The following is an 18,527-nucleotide window of genomic DNA, read 5'->3' on the forward strand; positions in this document are numbered from 1 at the left end:
TGTTTGAAAGACAGTCACTTAAATCTGACAAATCTAAAAAAGAAGTTGTAAGCTACAAACTTCTGATTAACTCGTTGGCGAGTGGGCGACGAGATTCTTTTTCGCATTCGAAAATTAGTACACTCAATGTTTTCTTTTCCAGTTTACTCTTTTGGGCCTTGTTACAAATGGACAGAAAATTGTTCATTTTACCTTCCGGCCCTTCATGATATGGTACCACACGGATGTTCCTCCAAAATCGATATGAAAATCAGTGTAGCAGCCACCCACGCTCATCAAGACGTACCTAAGTAAAAGATGTATACTCGTAAGTTTTTCTTGGTATCTAAGATCACCTAACTTCAGAAATGGCTCTATTTCAAATCCAATTTTTTTTACTTGGCTATAGGACACAGCTTACTCTAAATAAGTAGTGTATAAAATATGGGAGGGAATTGCAATGGTGAGCCGCACATGTGAAATAAAACAATAAGTTGAATACAATAGAGATCTGCAGGGCAGGAAACTTGGGCCGTCCGAACGTCTGGGAGGGGTAACTTTTCCGCTCGGACAAGGAAAAACGTGATCCCAGTTGTCCGAATGGACGACTGAGTTGTAGAGGTCCAACTTTAAAAAAGTCAAGAAACTACACTTACCTGTTTTCTTTGGACATATAATAAAATATTCTTTCCGTAATTAATAACCTAAGTGCTCTAAAAAATAAGTAGCTCTTACAGAAAGTAAAATAAAATATCATTTTGTTTACGTTGTGTTTGATTTCGTCGTGCGAGGTGCCGCAATTAAATTCCATGTGAGTCCTGCTGTACAACATAATAGCAGGCTCACGATATCGCACGTGCTTGTCAGTCACGTTTCAGCGAGTTTCAGCGCTTTTCTTCAAGCGTCATGTCTTTGTCTCAGTCGACACTTACTAGCTTTTTAAAGAGGTCTAAAGAGGTCAGCACCGGAAACACATGGTGCAGATGATGGTACTAGCAATCATGTTCGTTCCAAAAAGAAAAAAAGCAAAGATAACAAGAAAAAGTATGAAACGAAGCGCATAAGAAAGTTTCAACCAGCGTGGCAGAAGAGCTAAAATGAAATATGAAGTTTATATATTACCCTTTAGTATTGCTGTGGTTGTCTATTTTTGGACAAGTAGTTTTGTGGTTCGGACAAGCAAAATACACATTGTACTTGTCCCAAGGGACAAGTGAATTGAAAAGAAAGTTTCTTGCCCTGATCTGTATCAAACGTTTTAGATGCAAATTCTACTGTTTAAATGGCATAACTCGCGGGAATTAAATTTGGCGAAAAAATTATGTTAAAAGCTTGTACGTTGTTATTTTCCATTTCAGACCACGTGATCTTACTCAAGAGAACAGTTTCTTTCAAATGTCGTCTTACACGTGCTTATGTACGAATAACTTAGGAAAAACAAAAGAAAAATATCACGAGGTTTGAAATGGGAAAACAAAACGTACAAGCTAAAGAGATCTATTGTACGAAAATTATCAAAATAATGATCTACAACAAAGCTGTTATTGAAATGGTGGCCACGACAAGGAACATCGAAATAAGTAACACATACAAACAGCTTTTCCTCACGAATTACAAAGAGCCAGGATAGGAATGGGTAATTTGACGGCTGCACCAACGATATTTAGCGGGAACTACAACAAGATTATATTGACTCAGACAAGGAGAGCTCGAACAATGAAACTTAAATAGAGAACATGAACAAGATAATGGATTTCATAACAGGGTATTACATGTAAATTCGGCGCTTAATTTTCGTAGTAAGAAATTTCTTGTAGTCTACAATAGCAACCTTCAAAAACTCATTAATCATTCATGAACCTAACAGCCTATCAAAACACCGATAAAACGTCACGTGCATGAGCTTTATATGATAAAACACTCCTCGTTAGTATTCTTTATATTTAACAATTATTCCATGAGCGCGCGTTGGATATGAGAAGGTAAATAGCCAACGAGGTGCCGAGTTGGCTATAACCAGTTTCATATCCAACAAGCGCGAATGGAATAATTGTTTCATTAAATTCCTTTAACTCCAAAAATTTGGAAGTACGAAATACAAGCGAAGCGAAAAAAGAGAGAAAATCCGAGCGAAATCGAAAAAACTTGATGAAGATGCGATGTTGCGTAATACCTTGTGGTCAGGCAGACGTAGGCTCATCACAAAAACATTTGTCTTTTCGCGTACTTCTAAACGTCGGAATTGATCCAAAGTTTCTACAAAACAAGTTTTTTTTCATTTTTGCCTTTATTCAGAGAGAAATTTCGCTTTCCGGCGAAACAGTTTTTGTTTAGCAACGCTTAGCGCAATCATTTACCATATAAGGTCAAACTAAGGTATATGCGCTGATAACCGAGATTGAGTGAACCACTCAGAGCACGCCAAGCGAGGCTCCAAGAGCTTACATACATACATACAACTTACTTAATTGACCGCTCCCCATAGGGGCTTTTCAGGACCAATGAAACACAGTTAACGAAACGACGGAACAGAACAACAGTTAAGAATCCCAACTGGCCGGAGGCAAACCAGTTGGCTATTTACAAGTGCAGCTGGGAAGTTGACCCAGGGACTACCAGGAACAAATTCGACGAGTGGTCAGAGCGGGCCTTGAACCCGGGATCTCCGGATCTCAAGGCAACCGCCCTAACCACTGAGCCACACTGCCTCTATTGTTTCTCGACTAATCAGACAAAAAAGCCAAATTTTGGCTTTTTCACATGCGATCCGTACAGGAAATGTATCAAGCCCTCCTTCCCCAAGATGATACGTAGGGAGGGAGGTCATGATCGCAGGTTACAAAAGGGCTTGCATTTTAATACATCATCGCAGTCATCGATAGAAAATGCATGGATAATTTATAAAAACGATGAACCATACCTACCAGAAACGCATAGCCCTTTAAGAGCCACAAAAAGGCTCGTATCAAGACCTTTTTGGCTGACTTCAAAAAACAAGGTTCTTTGAAGCGGAGTTTAAATGATTTTGAAAGGCTTAACCTAAGATTACATGTTATTTAATGGCCACTTTAGAAAATACCATAATACTCTTTGGCTGTGTTTTAACGACTGCCGTTGTCTCTCTTAACATTCCTGAAATTGGTTTGTTTGCAGACTTTGCTAAGCGACTTAAAAATACGTGTTTTCACGAGCAAGATTAAATGAGAGAGCACGTGCCAATACAATAATAAAAATAATAAAAAGAGCACGCCTGTTGTATTTCCGATTTGAATAACCGCAAGCGGCCGAAAGTAATTTCCAACTCGCTTAAGCTAACTGGTTTGGTGGCTTAAATCTAATGTGAATCCTATTGAAATTTGCCGACTAGCTTAACTTAACTTTACGCGAGTTGGGAAAGGAACTGTTTTCACGGAATTTTCGGTCGTTACTCGCGACCTGAAAAAACCGCGCGTGAAAACACGGCCTTTGTCTGTTGTCCAAAATTGTACATAAGCCTTGTTTTTATTTTCCCTTGGCAGTCCCAAGAGAAAGTGGAAAGAATGCATATTTTGGAGGACAAACAAAGAACAAGTGGCATATCACCCGCAGATTTCTGTCGTGTTTTTCAGTTTAACGTGATATCAAAGAAAGTTTTACTACCATCGAGTCTGCTGGAAGAATCCTAAACGCGGCTAAAGCAGTGAAAAGTGGGCTACTTAGAATATAATCTGTCACACGTCCGGTTTTACTCACGGTTACAAGTTAATGCGAGCGATACTTTCCTGTGCAAGTAGGTTCATAATTTCGTTTCCTTATTAGCGTAGGAAATCCAGCACACAAAGCAGAAGTTTGGTAACTGGATGCAAATAATATCCACACAGTTAGTATTGTTACGTATTTGTTTCGGGATGTATATATGTAAAACAAATTAGTAAAACAATGAGTTGTGATATAGTGGTTAGTACACACAAATATCAAGTCATTACTGTTTTTAAACAGATATCTTTCCAGTTTGAATAAAATACTCTTAAGTCATAAAGATTTGACAGAAAAGATCACTTGAAACAGAGAGAAGTGTTGGCAACTTTTTCTCCAACCATTTCAATCTTTCTTACCATAAATTTCACATGCGTTCTGCGTCTGAAGGAGTAAAGTCTCGTTTGGGAAAGGAGTTCTACTTACCTTCACGTCAATCTACGCTTGATATTCCTAGAGAATACCATTAGCGAATTTAAGATCCACGACGGCGACGGTCGACGAAAACGTCACCTCAAAATATAACTTGGCTCTATCATAAGTTTTTCGCGATTATTCAGTCTCATTCACGTCCTACAATGAGGGCGAAGTGTCCTACAAACAAATTGGTACGAGCGGTTTCAGAGTTAAAATAGAGAAGTAAAGATTCTCTGTTGCATGCTTACGTTGTCGCCAAAACCTCAAATTTGGTGATTTCACGTTGTCGTTATGCAGAGGACCGCTAAGATACTTGCTACAATCCGTGCTGCACTGCAGCACAATTATTTATGCTCTTTTAACCAATGATATTATTGTTTTGTGGCGTAGTCGTAATCGTAGCCGTCGCCGTTTCTTAAATTCCCTATTGTCCTTCCTACCGTCACGAATTTTGACGATTTTCAGTTTCCAAAATTAATACGAGAGATTCGTCAAGATTTCGGGCTAGGCTTTTTTTGTGAGGCAACTACCCTGCAGTCCACTTGATTGAGTGCAAGAAATTGAGACCAAACTGGGCATATTGACATGTGTCTCAATGGCTATATATACACTCTTCCTTTTTTATAATATATTTTATAAGAATATCGAGGCTTAAATTTACGACATTTTACAAATATTTTAAAAAATAAACCTGAGGCTGAAATTGTGAAACGAATATAATTTCGTGCTTTAAAAATCTGTGAGAAATGCTGTTTTTAAAGCCAAAACGGCCAAGTGTCGTCTGACGTGACATCTTGACCTAACTGACTGCAACGAACAGCGATGGCGCACGTGCACAGTGTAACGCGATACAGATCTGGACACCAAGCACTTGCAATTGATACCCCAAGACATGCTTCAATTCTTATTGCTGTCCACATCCAAAACGTTTTGCAGCAACTACACAGCTGGGCACCACTCAACGGCATGTCAATTCATCCTATTCTCGGTTTTCACATGACGTCACGGCCGCCATGTTGGAATCCCTAAACAAAGAAACGGCGGCCACGTTGGAGGCCCTTCCAAATCCTCCGGGAATTTAACTCTATTGTTATGCAAACGTGTCTTTTGTTTTCGTTGAAAAACATGGCTGTTGAATACGTGAGTGAAAACCAACAATTAAAACGGAAATTATGTTCATATTCAAGTCTCCTTTCATTGGACCAATTCCACCTATAACCTTGGACAATCATCTGACTAAACATAGTTAATAGACGGGAATGGGTATGAAACCCGACAAATTTCTTTGTTGTAGGTTTTTGTTCTCTTTTTTGGCCTTGACCGTGCACAAAACACAATAGTTGTTTTCTCCGTACTGAGGAACTAACCAATAGAAACGTGTTGGCTACATAATTCATGCATAGTGTATGACCGCAAAACAAAAGATTGTGCACGGTCGTGGACTTTCCAACCTAAATCTTGGCATCTTTGTTTGCTCCTTTGATGTTTGCCGAGCTTCCAACCAGTCCCCTCTTTTAACTATGGATTAACTGTACAACTCAATCATCAAGTCTGAGAGTCACATTAGACAATAAGCTTAGCTGGACATCCCTCATTAAATCCATTGCTGCAAATTTTAATGCAAAAATAAACAAACTTAAACAGATTAAAGGATGAAGAGGGTAGTTTCTAAAGAAACTGTGGTGCTGCGTCGGTGGGGAAGTAGTTTTCAATAATTTAATTTTATCAACGGAGTTGATAATGTAAATTGGCCACCGTACAGAGATTCTAAAAGCTGACGTTTCGAGTGTTTGTCAGAACGAATCGATTCGCTCTGACGAAGGGCTAACGCTCGAAACGTCAGCTTTTAGAATCTCTGTACGGTGGCCAATTTACATTATCAACTCCGTTGATAAAACCAATTTTTTTGAACAGATTAAGTCTTTTGACTTCCTCACCTTTGAGTCTATCCATTTTAAAGGCATATTAACAAGCACAACCTATTGTATTTCTCTTTGGGGTTATTCAAGTTCATTACAGGTTTTGGAGGAATCTCATATCCGTGCTGCTCGACTTATTCATAATCTCAGCCCCTCTATCCCAAAGCATAAGGTTTTATCTAAAGTAAAATGGCACTCCTTATCCTATTTTAACAAAGAGACTGGCATGCATAGCTTACCAAGCTTATTATAACTTAGCACCACCCAGTATCACAAACTTCTTTATTAAGCACGCGAGATAATCTTACATTCGATCTAACCCTTCTCACTGGAAAGGAAATAATGATTCCTTCACTCATCAAGCCAGTATAATTTGGAACGGTCTACCCGTAAAGATCAAGTCTTTACCTTCTTTTGCATCTTTTAAAGCAAATCTTGTAAAACACTCTAAATCTATTGACAGAATATCTTTTGGTTGTAGTTCTACCATAACACTGATGATTTTACATATTTTTAGATGTTATTTTGGATATTTTTAAGTTAACATGAGATGTAATTACCTTTACATTCCTATTACATAGTAAGTGTATTCTTTTTTTAGATTACATTGTTTTCATTATTTATTTGTACATGTTAGGTCCACATCAGCTTTCGCTTCCATCTTTTAACCTCCGTTTTTAAAGTACGTATGTATGTATGTATGTATGTATGTATGTATGTATGTATGTATGTATGTATGTATGTATGTAATGTCAAAAGCTATAATTAAGAATATTAAGAGAATATTTTTAGCCTAAAATCGGCAGAAAAAGAGGAATATTCAGCCTGGGCCGGAAAACAATATTATTATAGAAAAGAAAGAGCGTAATACAATGTATTACCAATCCAATACTTGTCACGGGGATACAGAAGGCTATGGCTATTAAATATGAATCAAGTCGACATTCCATCGACTTATTCAAAATATGTCCTTTTAGAAAGATTATGTTGCAATATACTTTTATGAAGAACTTGAAAATATTAGCCTAACTCTTTGGAAGATGCTACCCAATTCAATCAAGTTCAACTGCAGCTGTGAACCCCTGTAAACAGTTCGTTTACAGAACGCTAGAGTAGACATATTGATCAACATCCTATTTTCCAGAGTGCAGTCCATTTCAAGATGTTCACTATATACGTCTCTTTAATTTTCAAGTGGCACGTGCACGCATTACGAGCGTCTGGCGAAATCCTAAAAGTCGACCTTTGACTTTTCGATTCATTTGAGGAAGCGGTACGTGTCAATACCATGTTGTTTCCCCGTTACTTTACCGAAATCAGTGGACACTGTATGGGTCCATCGGTATGATATATCAAGAGTCCACCACAAAATCATTGGCTAACTCTTTAAAACCCAAGAACAGACGAAATCAGCTCACTCAATGTTGTACCCAATTCAGATCTCCCGGGTTTAAGATTCTTTGTGTATTGTATTTGCACTGTAAGAATGTAGCGTTCACTTTTAAATGATATGGAAATACCTGGAACAAAACGTGTTATTCCCAAAGGGTTTGAATTGGGTACACCACAAACCTTGCATTTTGATTGCAACCTTCTCTGCCTGAAGGTAAACCGAGTTATGAAAGTCAAGTTCTCAAATTGCTGACAGGTAACTCTCCGTGAAAAATTCGGTTGCCCTTAATTTTCACCAAAGACCAGGATGTCCGTATATAAATTGACTCGATGTCTCTGACCGATTCTTCGAATTAACACTTGCGATGATAAACAGATATAATCTGAAAATTAATGAAGACCAGATCTAGTGAATTTTTATTGCCATCGAGTATCAAATAATTGTAATGTCCTCTACCTTCGGATGGCAACTCGACGTTTAGCTGGAAACTCTCGAACATTGTCGGAGTTCACTTCGTGATCAACACCGATGGTCAACATCATTTGTGTATAATTCTGCTTATTGTATTTTTTTTTTTTTTTAATAACTCGGCTAGGAAAGAATGATGAAATTCAGGCACTACATTAAATAGTTCTCATCCAAAAGTAGAATCAACCCTCCAACTAAAATTTTCTTTCTAAATGCATTAAGCTCTTAAATTGGTCTCTAGAGTTACAATAGCTCTGTTTCTTATTAATGCTGTAAAAAAAAGGCTTGAGCCTTTTCAGCGTGGATTGCCATTAAGTAAATGCTCAGGGGAATTTGAGATTCTTTTTGCTGAAAATATTCTGCTATGCACAACTGAGGAGGGCAGAATTTGCTAGTGTATGCCGGGATAAGATTTTCAGACAGTATTGTAGAAAACAGGTCACCAATTTAACCAGAAAGTCACAAGCTCATCGAATACTGTTTGTAGAGGCGCTTCAACACTATGGCTCCCGTATCAAATGGAAATGCATGTGATTTCCTCGATCAGATCCCGTGTATCCAACCACTTTGGATGATATTAATGTTCTGTTCACGAGCCCTAATTTAATTTTTGTCCAGATGCTGTATCTTTGATGTTTTGTTTCCACTCACGGTTTTGCGCCATGTATGTGTTGGGTACACGAAGCATTAAGTTCAGGATTTTGAAGATAAACTCATTCTAACCCTTGGCACGGCGAAGCGCAATGGATACATTTTAATACTTCACTGAATGTGCATCTTCTCAATAAATGAAAGCTATACTAAGCATTACTTTTAAGTCAAGGAGAAGCACTGTGACACTGTTTATGGTGCTTCACACAGCATCTCTCGATCACCCCACTGAGCTAGCAAGGTGCATTAAGGATGACGAGAATTCACCCGAGAAAACACACCTGGGAAATTGCTCTGCACGAGTTGTAAAGGATGTTCACGCAATGGAAAAACAGACTGAAATAGCAGAGTGACAAATTGAAACAGTTAAACACATACCGTGAGAATTTATAAAATAGGCCGGTATTGTTCTTTATCAAGTTCAAGTTGGACAAGTCTTTGCATGAGAGATTCGGAAAACTGGCCGGATCTTCAGAGAACCTTGCGAAGAGCCTGTGAGGTTTTCAATCGGCAGCGTTAGGGTACAGAATCCCAGGCACCTTGAAGGCCTGTTTTCAGGCCTTCAGCGGAAAGAAATTCAAATCCTTGCCCTACGAATACAGTACACAACAAGACCGTGTTAAAAGAACTTCATTAGTTTCAGAATTTCTTCTACTGACGAATAGGGCGGACTACTGTCTCTCACTTTGTCATCAGTGCCACAAAATCCACTCAAAAGTGTGACTTCTTGAATACAAATCATGACCACCTCCACGCAACGGTGAGCTCTTGAGTCCTTACTACAAAAAAGCAACGAATCCCGCTGAATTTCATTTCATTTCGATTTAAAAGTTCTGTGTGGAAGGGTATCAAAGCTAATGAAAGAGATGATTAAGGCCATCATATAAAGAAACACTCTTTGATCCACACCAGTTTAATCTTAATTTTACTTCCACTGTTCTCTTCAACGTTGTTGTGTTTTTTCTTCCACTGAGGACAATCCAGAGCAAAACCATTAAACTGAATGAAGGGTTTGACAGTGCAAGTTCGCCTTCGAAATTCATGCTTTCTCACTTACCCTTACGTTAAAAGAATGGCATTCTGAATTACATCTGTGAATGCTTGATCGCGGTATTTTGTGCAAATCTATCAGTTACTGATTTCTACAGCAAAGTTTAACAAAAAAGCTAGCTTGCTTCAGTGGGTCGGCATATTTCATGATGAAGATAATTAAACTAAACAAAGCAAAGGTGCACTTTATATCATAAATTCACTGAGGGTCTTGAGATTGTTGAAAGGAGTATTTCGTCGATTTTGAAACTGCAAACAAAGCTACATGTTATACTTCAATAACTCCACAAGAATGCATATTCGTTTCTAGTCGACTCTGAAATCAAGGAGGTAAACAATTAAGTCAGGTTTACTTTGGACAAGAGAAGGATTTAATTAATGATCCACACAGGCCGTTGTTGCTCAAAGATGAACTCGTCGTGTTTACGTTACAACATGTCTTTAAAAAGGACACTGAACGTAGCAGATCAATTGGAGATTGTTTTACACCAGTAGCAACGAAGAAACCAAGTTGTTGCTCACTTGGTGAATTGAAAAACAAGCCTTGATTTCAATATCCATTCAGCCGTGGCCGGTGCACAAAAGCGAAGCAGAATTTGATATGGCTAAGTTTCTGTGTACGGATACAAACTACCCCAATTCCCTGAATTTCAGAGGATTCACAAAGAAATGTTAAAATTTACTCCACAAGGAAAAAATGAGGTTACTAGAATCTGTTTAATACAAAATTTGCTAAGAAATGGAAGATAAATGAAAGCGTTTGTTTATTGCGGTCACGCAATTTTCGGAAAGATTTTAAAACATAAATCCACCGTGAATACAAACAGAACATTACTTGAAGGAAACTGGATTGAGGAGTACGTAATGCCCAACATACTACGAAGACAAATTTGAAAAAACACATACAAATTAACATCACGAAATAATCCCGTGACAAGTCAACACACAGAGCATGTTAACTTTCAAGCATAATTCCAGCATATAAAATTGCAGCCGTGGATTTCGTACTTTGCTCGTATCAATTGAATTTGACGAACAATTTCTGCTTCTGCCGAATGAACCAGCCTGTAGGGGTTGCTAAATGTATATAACACACGTTTCAAAGCTGAAATATGATTGAAATAAAACAGATGCTTTAAGCTCTCTACTGTTCAAACTCATTTTCCAATGCATGTACATGATATTTACCACAGAATCGTTCGTTAGACAAATTAACTTAATAGAGTACCAAGTTTTTCTCGTGCAGACGTAGTGGCTTCGCTCGACAACTAACAAAGTTTAACGTGTTAAATTCTTTAGCAGCATTTTCATTGTTCCATGATCGCTTTTACAAAGCGATCTTGTCAGATAAATATATTAGATTTGAATGTAAATCAATACTAAAATGAGAACTGGATAGCACTTCATCTCTGGTAGCATTTGGGCAAATCGAAAAATCCCAAGCACGCGATTCAGTTCCCTTAAGTGCGATTGCCTGCAAAAATCAGTTCTTTAAGCTGGCAAAAACCAGTAAAAACTCAATCGTTTTCAACTGATCAGTTGATGTAAACAGTCCAGATTTATCTTTAGCAAAAATTAGCAGGAATGTCTGTAACACTGCAGTTGCATATTGCGAAACAATCGGATCATGCACATGACAACATTTGGGATAGCCTGACCTTCAATGCCATTGAATACTGGTGGCATTTTGTCAATTTCGTGCAGTTTCAGAGAGTATTACCCATTTTCGTGTTGAGCAATACAGGCCATTATGCATTATGCAAGCAACATGACTGTCAGTATATCAACAACTCACTTTCTCACTTTGGGGTACTTCATATCTGCTAAAGAGTTGGTGGAATCACGTTGCTGCTCGATGAGATGCTGTGGCCACACAACATTCACCCAGTCCATGACACGGACCTGAAAAACGCACGGAACACATGATGACTCTTTCACAACAAAGGGTACAAAAATCTGATCTTCGGTAGATATGCAGCGCCTGATGAAGGATAAATAGCACAAATTAATGGCAGCAAAATTGGGAGTTGGAGTTTTCTGGAAACTTGAAAAAATCGTCAAACATTTTATGACCGTTCCAAGCTGTCACCTACCCACAATATAGAATGATAACAATACTAATTGTCAAATTTTAGCATTTTATCCTCTGTAATCAAACGCACTTTTCCACTTTCCTAATCCTTGTTCAGCATTATAGAAAAACGGCCTCACAAGAGTTTCTCAAAACAAACTTTGGCAAGATTCCACGCCAAATTCTTAAGTGAACGGGCTTGAACGTTAAATGCCCTAAGAATAAAAATAAGTCGGCACGCTTACGTGTTACAGGCTTTGAGCTTTAAAGTCACGCTTTAATATTCTTTTATAATTCCAAATTGCCAGTAGCACAACTTGACGTTTAGTTCTCGAGGAATTTCCGTTTTCAGTCTTAATCAAGTGTACTCAATTGAGATAACGTGCTTCAAATGTTACCTAGATTATAATATACTTCAAACCAAATTTAGACAGAGAAAAATAAAATTTAAAACAAGTCTCGACTGAAGTGTATTTTTCACATCCCAGTTTCAATTATCCGGGGAAACAGGCGAACAGAAAACAATATTGCACAACAAGATTTTCTCTTTCTAAAGGGACTAACACCCCGCAGCGGTGGCCAATGGCAAGGAATAAGGAATGAATCGTCTTTGGCAACAATTAGCTCGAGTGACAATTTTGTAATGATGATCTCAAACATTTCTCGACGTTTCAAAGCATCCAGCACTAAAACTGATAGGTCAAAACGGACAACTTTTGTAGTTTGCCGTAGAGACTTAAGTCAAACGTAACTGAAATTTAGTGTTAAAAAGGAGTTCAGACTTCGGCCAAGCAAGATGGAACTCCTTTTCTTTTCGTTTTTGTTTTGGTAGAAAATTTGTTTCATGCTTCTTTCCAAACTTGTTTAGTCTTCCGTTTTTGTGATAAAAATGAAAGAAGCAATTACAAACCCTTCCAAAACATCCAATGCATCAAACCAGTCTTTTAGTGAACACCCCACAATTACACAGCTACGCAAAATTAGGAAATGGGCTCGAGGAACACTTGGAATACAATCCCGGGATTTCAAATGCAACTTTGCAGAATGAAAAACACGACCGCATATATGTACAACCACAGATTGGCATCTTAAATCTCGGTTAAAAGATAGAATTATTTTCAAATCTCCCCAAAACTTCCACAAATTTTCTTTTTATCAAAGAATTTAAACGATTCTGACGGTTTCGAGTCATATGGCAGCAGTTTAGCGCCACCAAATGCAAATACTATCTTCTCATATATGCGGCACCACCCAACAGACCAAATCAGAAATTCAAAGCCACGTTTTATATATTGTTTTGGGGGACAATTTCTTGCAGCATCTTTGATTTATCTCACGATTGTGTTACTCGAAAGCAATGTGATTTTCACCACAATCACGCATTGTTCTGAGACATCTTCTTTCCTAGAATGTCATCACTTTTTCGAAATTTATCCCTGAATCAGTAGAATTATGATGAGGGAAGCCCCAGCGAAGTTTCTTTTGCTATAACAGCAGCATCCTCCCGGAGAGGAAAACAAGATAGAAAGAAAGTGTACAGCTCAACTCAAAATGTCACCAAAACACGATGTTATGGGCATTAAACTCCAACAAAACCAACACGGCTGGTGTCTTTTAGTTTCCTCCAATTCCTACACTTCACCAAAATTAGAAGTGATGCACAAGTCGCCATATTTACGTAACTACAAAGACGTAAGGAAGCGTTTTGTTTGTTGCTGATATACAAGCTTACTTATCATTTTCAGCCCAAAAAACCTGCTGACAGGTTGAAAAAACTTTTATTCTCTGTCAGCATATCAGAATATCGCGAGAACTGAGAGAAAGAAGTTTGGATTAAACATAAACACGCGGAACAATTCGGGATCGCGGTTCTGAACGCAACAACGCAATGGCCCCTGGATAATGAAGTGCATCAAAAGTTTGACTTCCAGGCAAAACGCTTCCCCCATTTAAAAGTCCCTTTATCCAGTTAAATGTCACTACAAGAAACAATTTCTGGACTGTCTCGGCTTGATTAGGATCGCTGGAAACGATATTTTCTTGCACTGCAAAGCCCTTTGGGGTGGAATAATGAGAATTTCTACTGTGGTTTAGGCCTTTCCAATTCAAGTCGTTTTTGCTATGAAATCCACCACTGCGCGCTATAAATTGGAAAATAAGCAAGATCAGTACTACCAATCTCAAAATCAACTGATCATGACATCCAAGGGGAAATCAGTGAACTGCGCAGCTTGACATTTTTCTGGCTTTCAGTTTTCAAGTCCGTTGTTTAAAAGGATTTGTTTTCCAAAGGCGGGTAAACAGGGAAACTGGAGAATCCTTCGCATATTTCTTGCTATCAGCTGGATTCAAGTAAATAGAGTCTTTTGCGTTTACTTCACTATCGAGCTATTGAAGAGAGAGCAACTTGAAGGAATAATCTACGACGTAGTTTAAAAATTTTCCTTTTCGTTTCAACTGGCACGTTTCACTTTTGAATTCACATTTGCCACTTGAACGTTTACCTTTCTCTAGCGATCGTTAGAGAGTCACACAGAAAGTAAAAACCATCCTCTCACGTTCAAGGGCTACAAAAATGACGATCTTAGCTGGGCAACTTCTAATGAAAATCAACAATTAAGCATTAACTGTTAGACATTAAGCTTTATGTTTTAATTCATAGGCACGCAACTTATAGTGATGGTTGTCAAATACACAATTGCATTTTCGAAACAAGGCAAGAAAACGAGAGACAAGAAATTATTATTAACTTCAATACTGGAATAAGAAACTTGGGCTCAAAACACAGTAAGAGGCTCCACGAATTCAACTTACCACTTGCGGGGGTTCGACCAGATCCTCCAATTTAGTGTGGCTAAATTCCAAGCTTATGACATTATAAATTTCGTCCCTATGCTCACTTGTGAAATATTTCACCCACTGTTGCAAGGACATTTCTAAAGCTTGTTGTGTGTTGACATCTATGACATCCACGACCCGCCGGGCGCCTAATAAATTGCAAATACGCACTGTGTGAGAAAGATCGAGATGAAAGGTGCAAAGACTGCAAAGCAAACGCAGTCACTCTAATTTTACAGCGAATGGCACCAGTCAATGTTCACAATTTCAAATCTTACCCACAAAATTCTTTACATCCTCAACAGTAAAATCTTTATTTGGAAGCCTAATGTCATAAAAAATGGGAACTTGAGGGTTGTAGAACTGAGAAGTATGACAACATAATTCACGTTCGCAGTTTTGGAAAATTTGCACAAAATATTAAGCTCACGTACCGAATATCCAATCCCTCGGTGCTTTTCAAAACAATTGGCGAGGTGAAACCATTTTCTTGAATATACTTTAAGGTAAACTCTACAATAATAGAACATTCTAGTAAGCAAACAACATCATGAATGCAATTTTTATTGAGCAAAATAATTCTTGCTTGGACCCACCGTCTCCGCTGCAGTTCTTTACAAAATCACCCTCGGCAAATTTTGGACTGGCGAGCTTTTCTTCCACGCTAAACGTACGTTTGCCTTCAATTATGTCCTCCGTATCGTAGTTGTAATTCCGGCGGTTCTGTTTTCTCTGTGACAGACACGATAAAATTTTGTCAGAGAAGTTATAAGAGAACCGACATTGATTCACGATCAACAAAGTAACGCACACCGCACCGTAAATTTGTTCGCACATGTTGTAACCAGTAAAATACTCTGGGCATAAGACTCCAAATTAAATATCAACTAAAATCTGCAGAAGATCACGTTTGTTAAAATAACTCTACACACCAATCTACGTTCCCCTTCGAATTCACTGTCCATTTTGTCGAACGATTTAGTCACACATGGACAAAACTGCGAAGTGAATCGACTAATGCAGGACGTTCACTGTTCAGTTCGCAAAGAGCTTGAAATAACAATGCGCCCAGATCCCTTGGGACCGACTCAGCCCATAATAAGTAACATGAATGGTCAAGTATCTTGTGACATAACCATGACAACAGGCCAACACGTAAGCGTTTTGATCAATCAAATTTTTCTCTTTGCGACACAAAGGCCGCAATCCATTTGGGCAAAAAATTCCGAAATTTTTGATGAAGAATCAAATGGAACAGTCTTTTCTGGTACGTTCATTTCGAGAATTTTAATCAACCACTAGAGGTTTTCCAAAATATCGGAAATTCCGGAAATTTCCTGGGAGCGCGATCCATTTGGGAAAAAATTCGGAATTTTCGGTTCAGAATCAAATGGAACAATATAATTTTCGGATCCGTTCATTTCGAAAATTTTGGGCAACCTCTCGAAGTTGACCAAATTCCGGGATTTTTCTGTTCCATTTGACGGCTGAAAATTTCGAAAGTAAGAACCGGAATTTTTGTCCAAATGGATCCTGTTCAAATACATCACTATAAACCTTAATATCTCTCAATCACTGTTTAACTCTTGAAATTAGAAAGTCAATCTGCAAACAAAACATACAAAATACTCAGACATACTAAATATAACTCTCAGTTCTTAGGGAAACACAGAAACATTTGCAATTCGGCGCTCATAGACCGGACCAAACAAAGCCTCTGTAATTTATTCTTGTTCGGCAGTAAATATCATTAAAGTTAAAAGAAACGGTAGAGTTTACGAGGCATGTGACAAAGAGAGTAACAAGAAACGTGTGAAAAGTCGTGCTTCCTAAATTCCTCTCGAGTCACCCAAACTTGCCATCAGTGTCCTGACAGTGTGCAAAAATCTATCTTTTTAACTGCCGTACATATTTTTGCCTCTGTGGTACGGTGGACCATGTCAACTATTTCTGCGTTCAGAGCCGAAATTTCAAACAACACATAGACCCGGACCGAAAGGGTTCGAGAACGACCTGCGTAGAGCTGATGAAAAGTGTGAAATGACGAAAAACAAAACATTTTACTATCACATTTTCTTTTCAAAAATTGGACTTGCCTGAGAAAAAGCAAGCTGTCCTTTTTTAGACGACCACCACCGACTCAATCAAGTTTAAATACGGGAGATAAGACAAACGCAGTTAAAACCTAAAACGTCTTTAGCTCGATTGAGTATTTCATCCTGTCTTTCTTGTAACGTTTGCAACCCAGGGTTTGCAATGGTGCAATTGGCCCTACTAAGTTCTGTTGGGACTGCCATTGAATTACATTGATTCACAAGGCCAACAAGGGTCGCCTGTTAGCCCACTTGAAAAGGAAAACCACAAGAGTAATAAAAGTTAGCGGCGGCGGATAATGTTGAAAATTGGGCTACCCACCAGCGCGGCCAAGGAAAATAGACGATACATGGTGAAAAACGCCTCATATCCTCAAATTTAATAGTTTTAAGTGAAGACAATTATTTCTCGCTCGGGGGCGAATGTTCTTGTATTATCTCGTCCATTCAAGGTAAGAACTGAGGTCGGTAACATGATAACCTCCAGTCTGGACTCTCGTTTCGCGTTATTTTACTTCACACCCGTTTTCTATCTAATTTGAATTTTAATAATTTCGCCCCTTAGCGTTGAAAACTGTTAAAAGAGGTTATTTTAGGCTAGAGAAACGACAGCATCTTTCAAATAAAGTGCAAATAAGAGATTTAGAGAAATGGTAATTTGCTGAGCTCAAATTTCGTGTATAATAAAGGATCAGACTCGTGTCTTATAGATAACCTTTTATTCTAGCCAATTGGAAAGAGAAACACTGAATTGTTGGGTAGGCCAGCCGTTAATTAAGAATACATTAACACACATTGTTATCTTAATGAAAAAAATCATTGACTTTTTTTTGTGCTTGAAGCGTTGTTGCATTGGTGTTGGAAACATCACTCAGGAAGTAACAGCGCGCTCTCGTGACATGTTGGGACAAGGAAGGTTCTAGGAAGCACCAAAAGACTTAGCCACACAATGTCCCAGAATTCTTTAAAGGTTGCCTGAAATTTGCCAATATTTTCTGAAAAGTTGCTTGTTAACTTAATGAAAAATGACATCCTCCAAATGTACGAATGTGTAATTTCGTTTGTGTTCACGCAGAATCAAAACGCTGCGACATAAGTTCTGAACGGTGACGCTGTCTCTTTTACAACAGTGTCTTTCTTTTTTCTTCAACTTGATAGACCCCTGGTCTAATTTGCGAACCTCTGACCTCACACCACGAGTAATTAACTAAAGAGGAGGGGGTCGGCGGGGGCAAAAGACTTTTAAGAACTGAAATTTTCGAATAGGGGTAAATAATTATTACTGATTGGTGTTGAAGATTTTCAAAATTGAATCAAGTTGAAAAACGAAATCAAGTTGCTCGAAATGGTACTTACCGAGCAACTTGTAGTTGCCTGGTGGTGTTTAGAAATCTGCGTCTCATCCTAAAAACCATGCCTTTCTTCTTCATCGCCATATATGGTAGAAGTTAGGTGTATTTAATTAATCGTTTGAAATCTTTGGGGCTGTTAACGGCGGCGCGAGCTCCATGACTTCTTTGATTTCGCATCGTGTTTGCTTGATGAGTACGCGATTTTATGGTCATATCGTGTTTACATGAAAGCACGCATGACGCTGATACGCATGAGCTACCCGTGAGGTCAAACCGAAACGAATGGTTGTTCTTCGTATACGTTGACTATTGCTGGGTTTCTTACTGGTGCAACAACCGGGGTGAACTCGCGCCGGTGTGTCTTTCCGGTATGCCATTTTCTGGTGGCATCATGTGAACAAATACAAAGCCTCAGGAGGGAACCAACACTCGCTAGTGTAAAAAAAACGTAAAGTAAAGTAAAGTAACCATATTTAACGTCAAAAACTCGTAACAATCGTAATTCAACTGACAAACCTGAGGTCGACGGTGCGCTCATTTTACTCCCCCCCCCCCCCCCCC

At 38.5% G+C, this 18,527-nt stretch overlaps 1 protein-coding gene across 3 annotated transcripts in view; it reads right to left on the bottom strand.

Annotated features, from left to right (window-relative positions):
- The window catches only part of LOC137975044 (lysine-specific demethylase 2B-like), a 37,594-nt gene extending 21,988 nt beyond the window's left edge, over positions 1–15,606 (bottom strand). For 2 of the 3 annotated variants that reach the window (XM_068822078.1, XM_068822077.1), the window contains exons 1-7: positions 15,454–15,606; positions 15,118–15,253; positions 14,956–15,034; positions 14,800–14,846; positions 14,498–14,670; positions 11,408–11,514; positions 193–286 (exon numbers count right to left, since the gene is read on the bottom strand). In XM_068822078.1, coding sequence (XP_068678179.1) covers positions 193–286; positions 11,408–11,514; positions 14,498–14,670; positions 14,800–14,846; positions 14,956–15,034; positions 15,118–15,253; positions 15,454–15,486 — 669 coding nt within the window. In that variant the 5' untranslated portion in view covers positions 15,487–15,606. The remainder of the gene's footprint in view (positions 1–192; positions 287–11,407; positions 11,515–14,497; positions 14,671–14,799; positions 14,847–14,955; positions 15,035–15,117; positions 15,254–15,453) is intronic. The other variant, XM_068822079.1, reaches the window with a different exon arrangement.
- Positions 15,607–18,527: the final 2,921 nt, after the last annotated feature.

Source organism: Montipora foliosa, chromosome 11, assembly GCF_036669935.1.
Source record: "Montipora foliosa isolate CH-2021 chromosome 11, ASM3666993v2, whole genome shotgun sequence".
Taxonomy (NCBI): Eukaryota; Metazoa; Cnidaria; class Anthozoa; order Scleractinia; family Acroporidae; genus Montipora; species Montipora foliosa.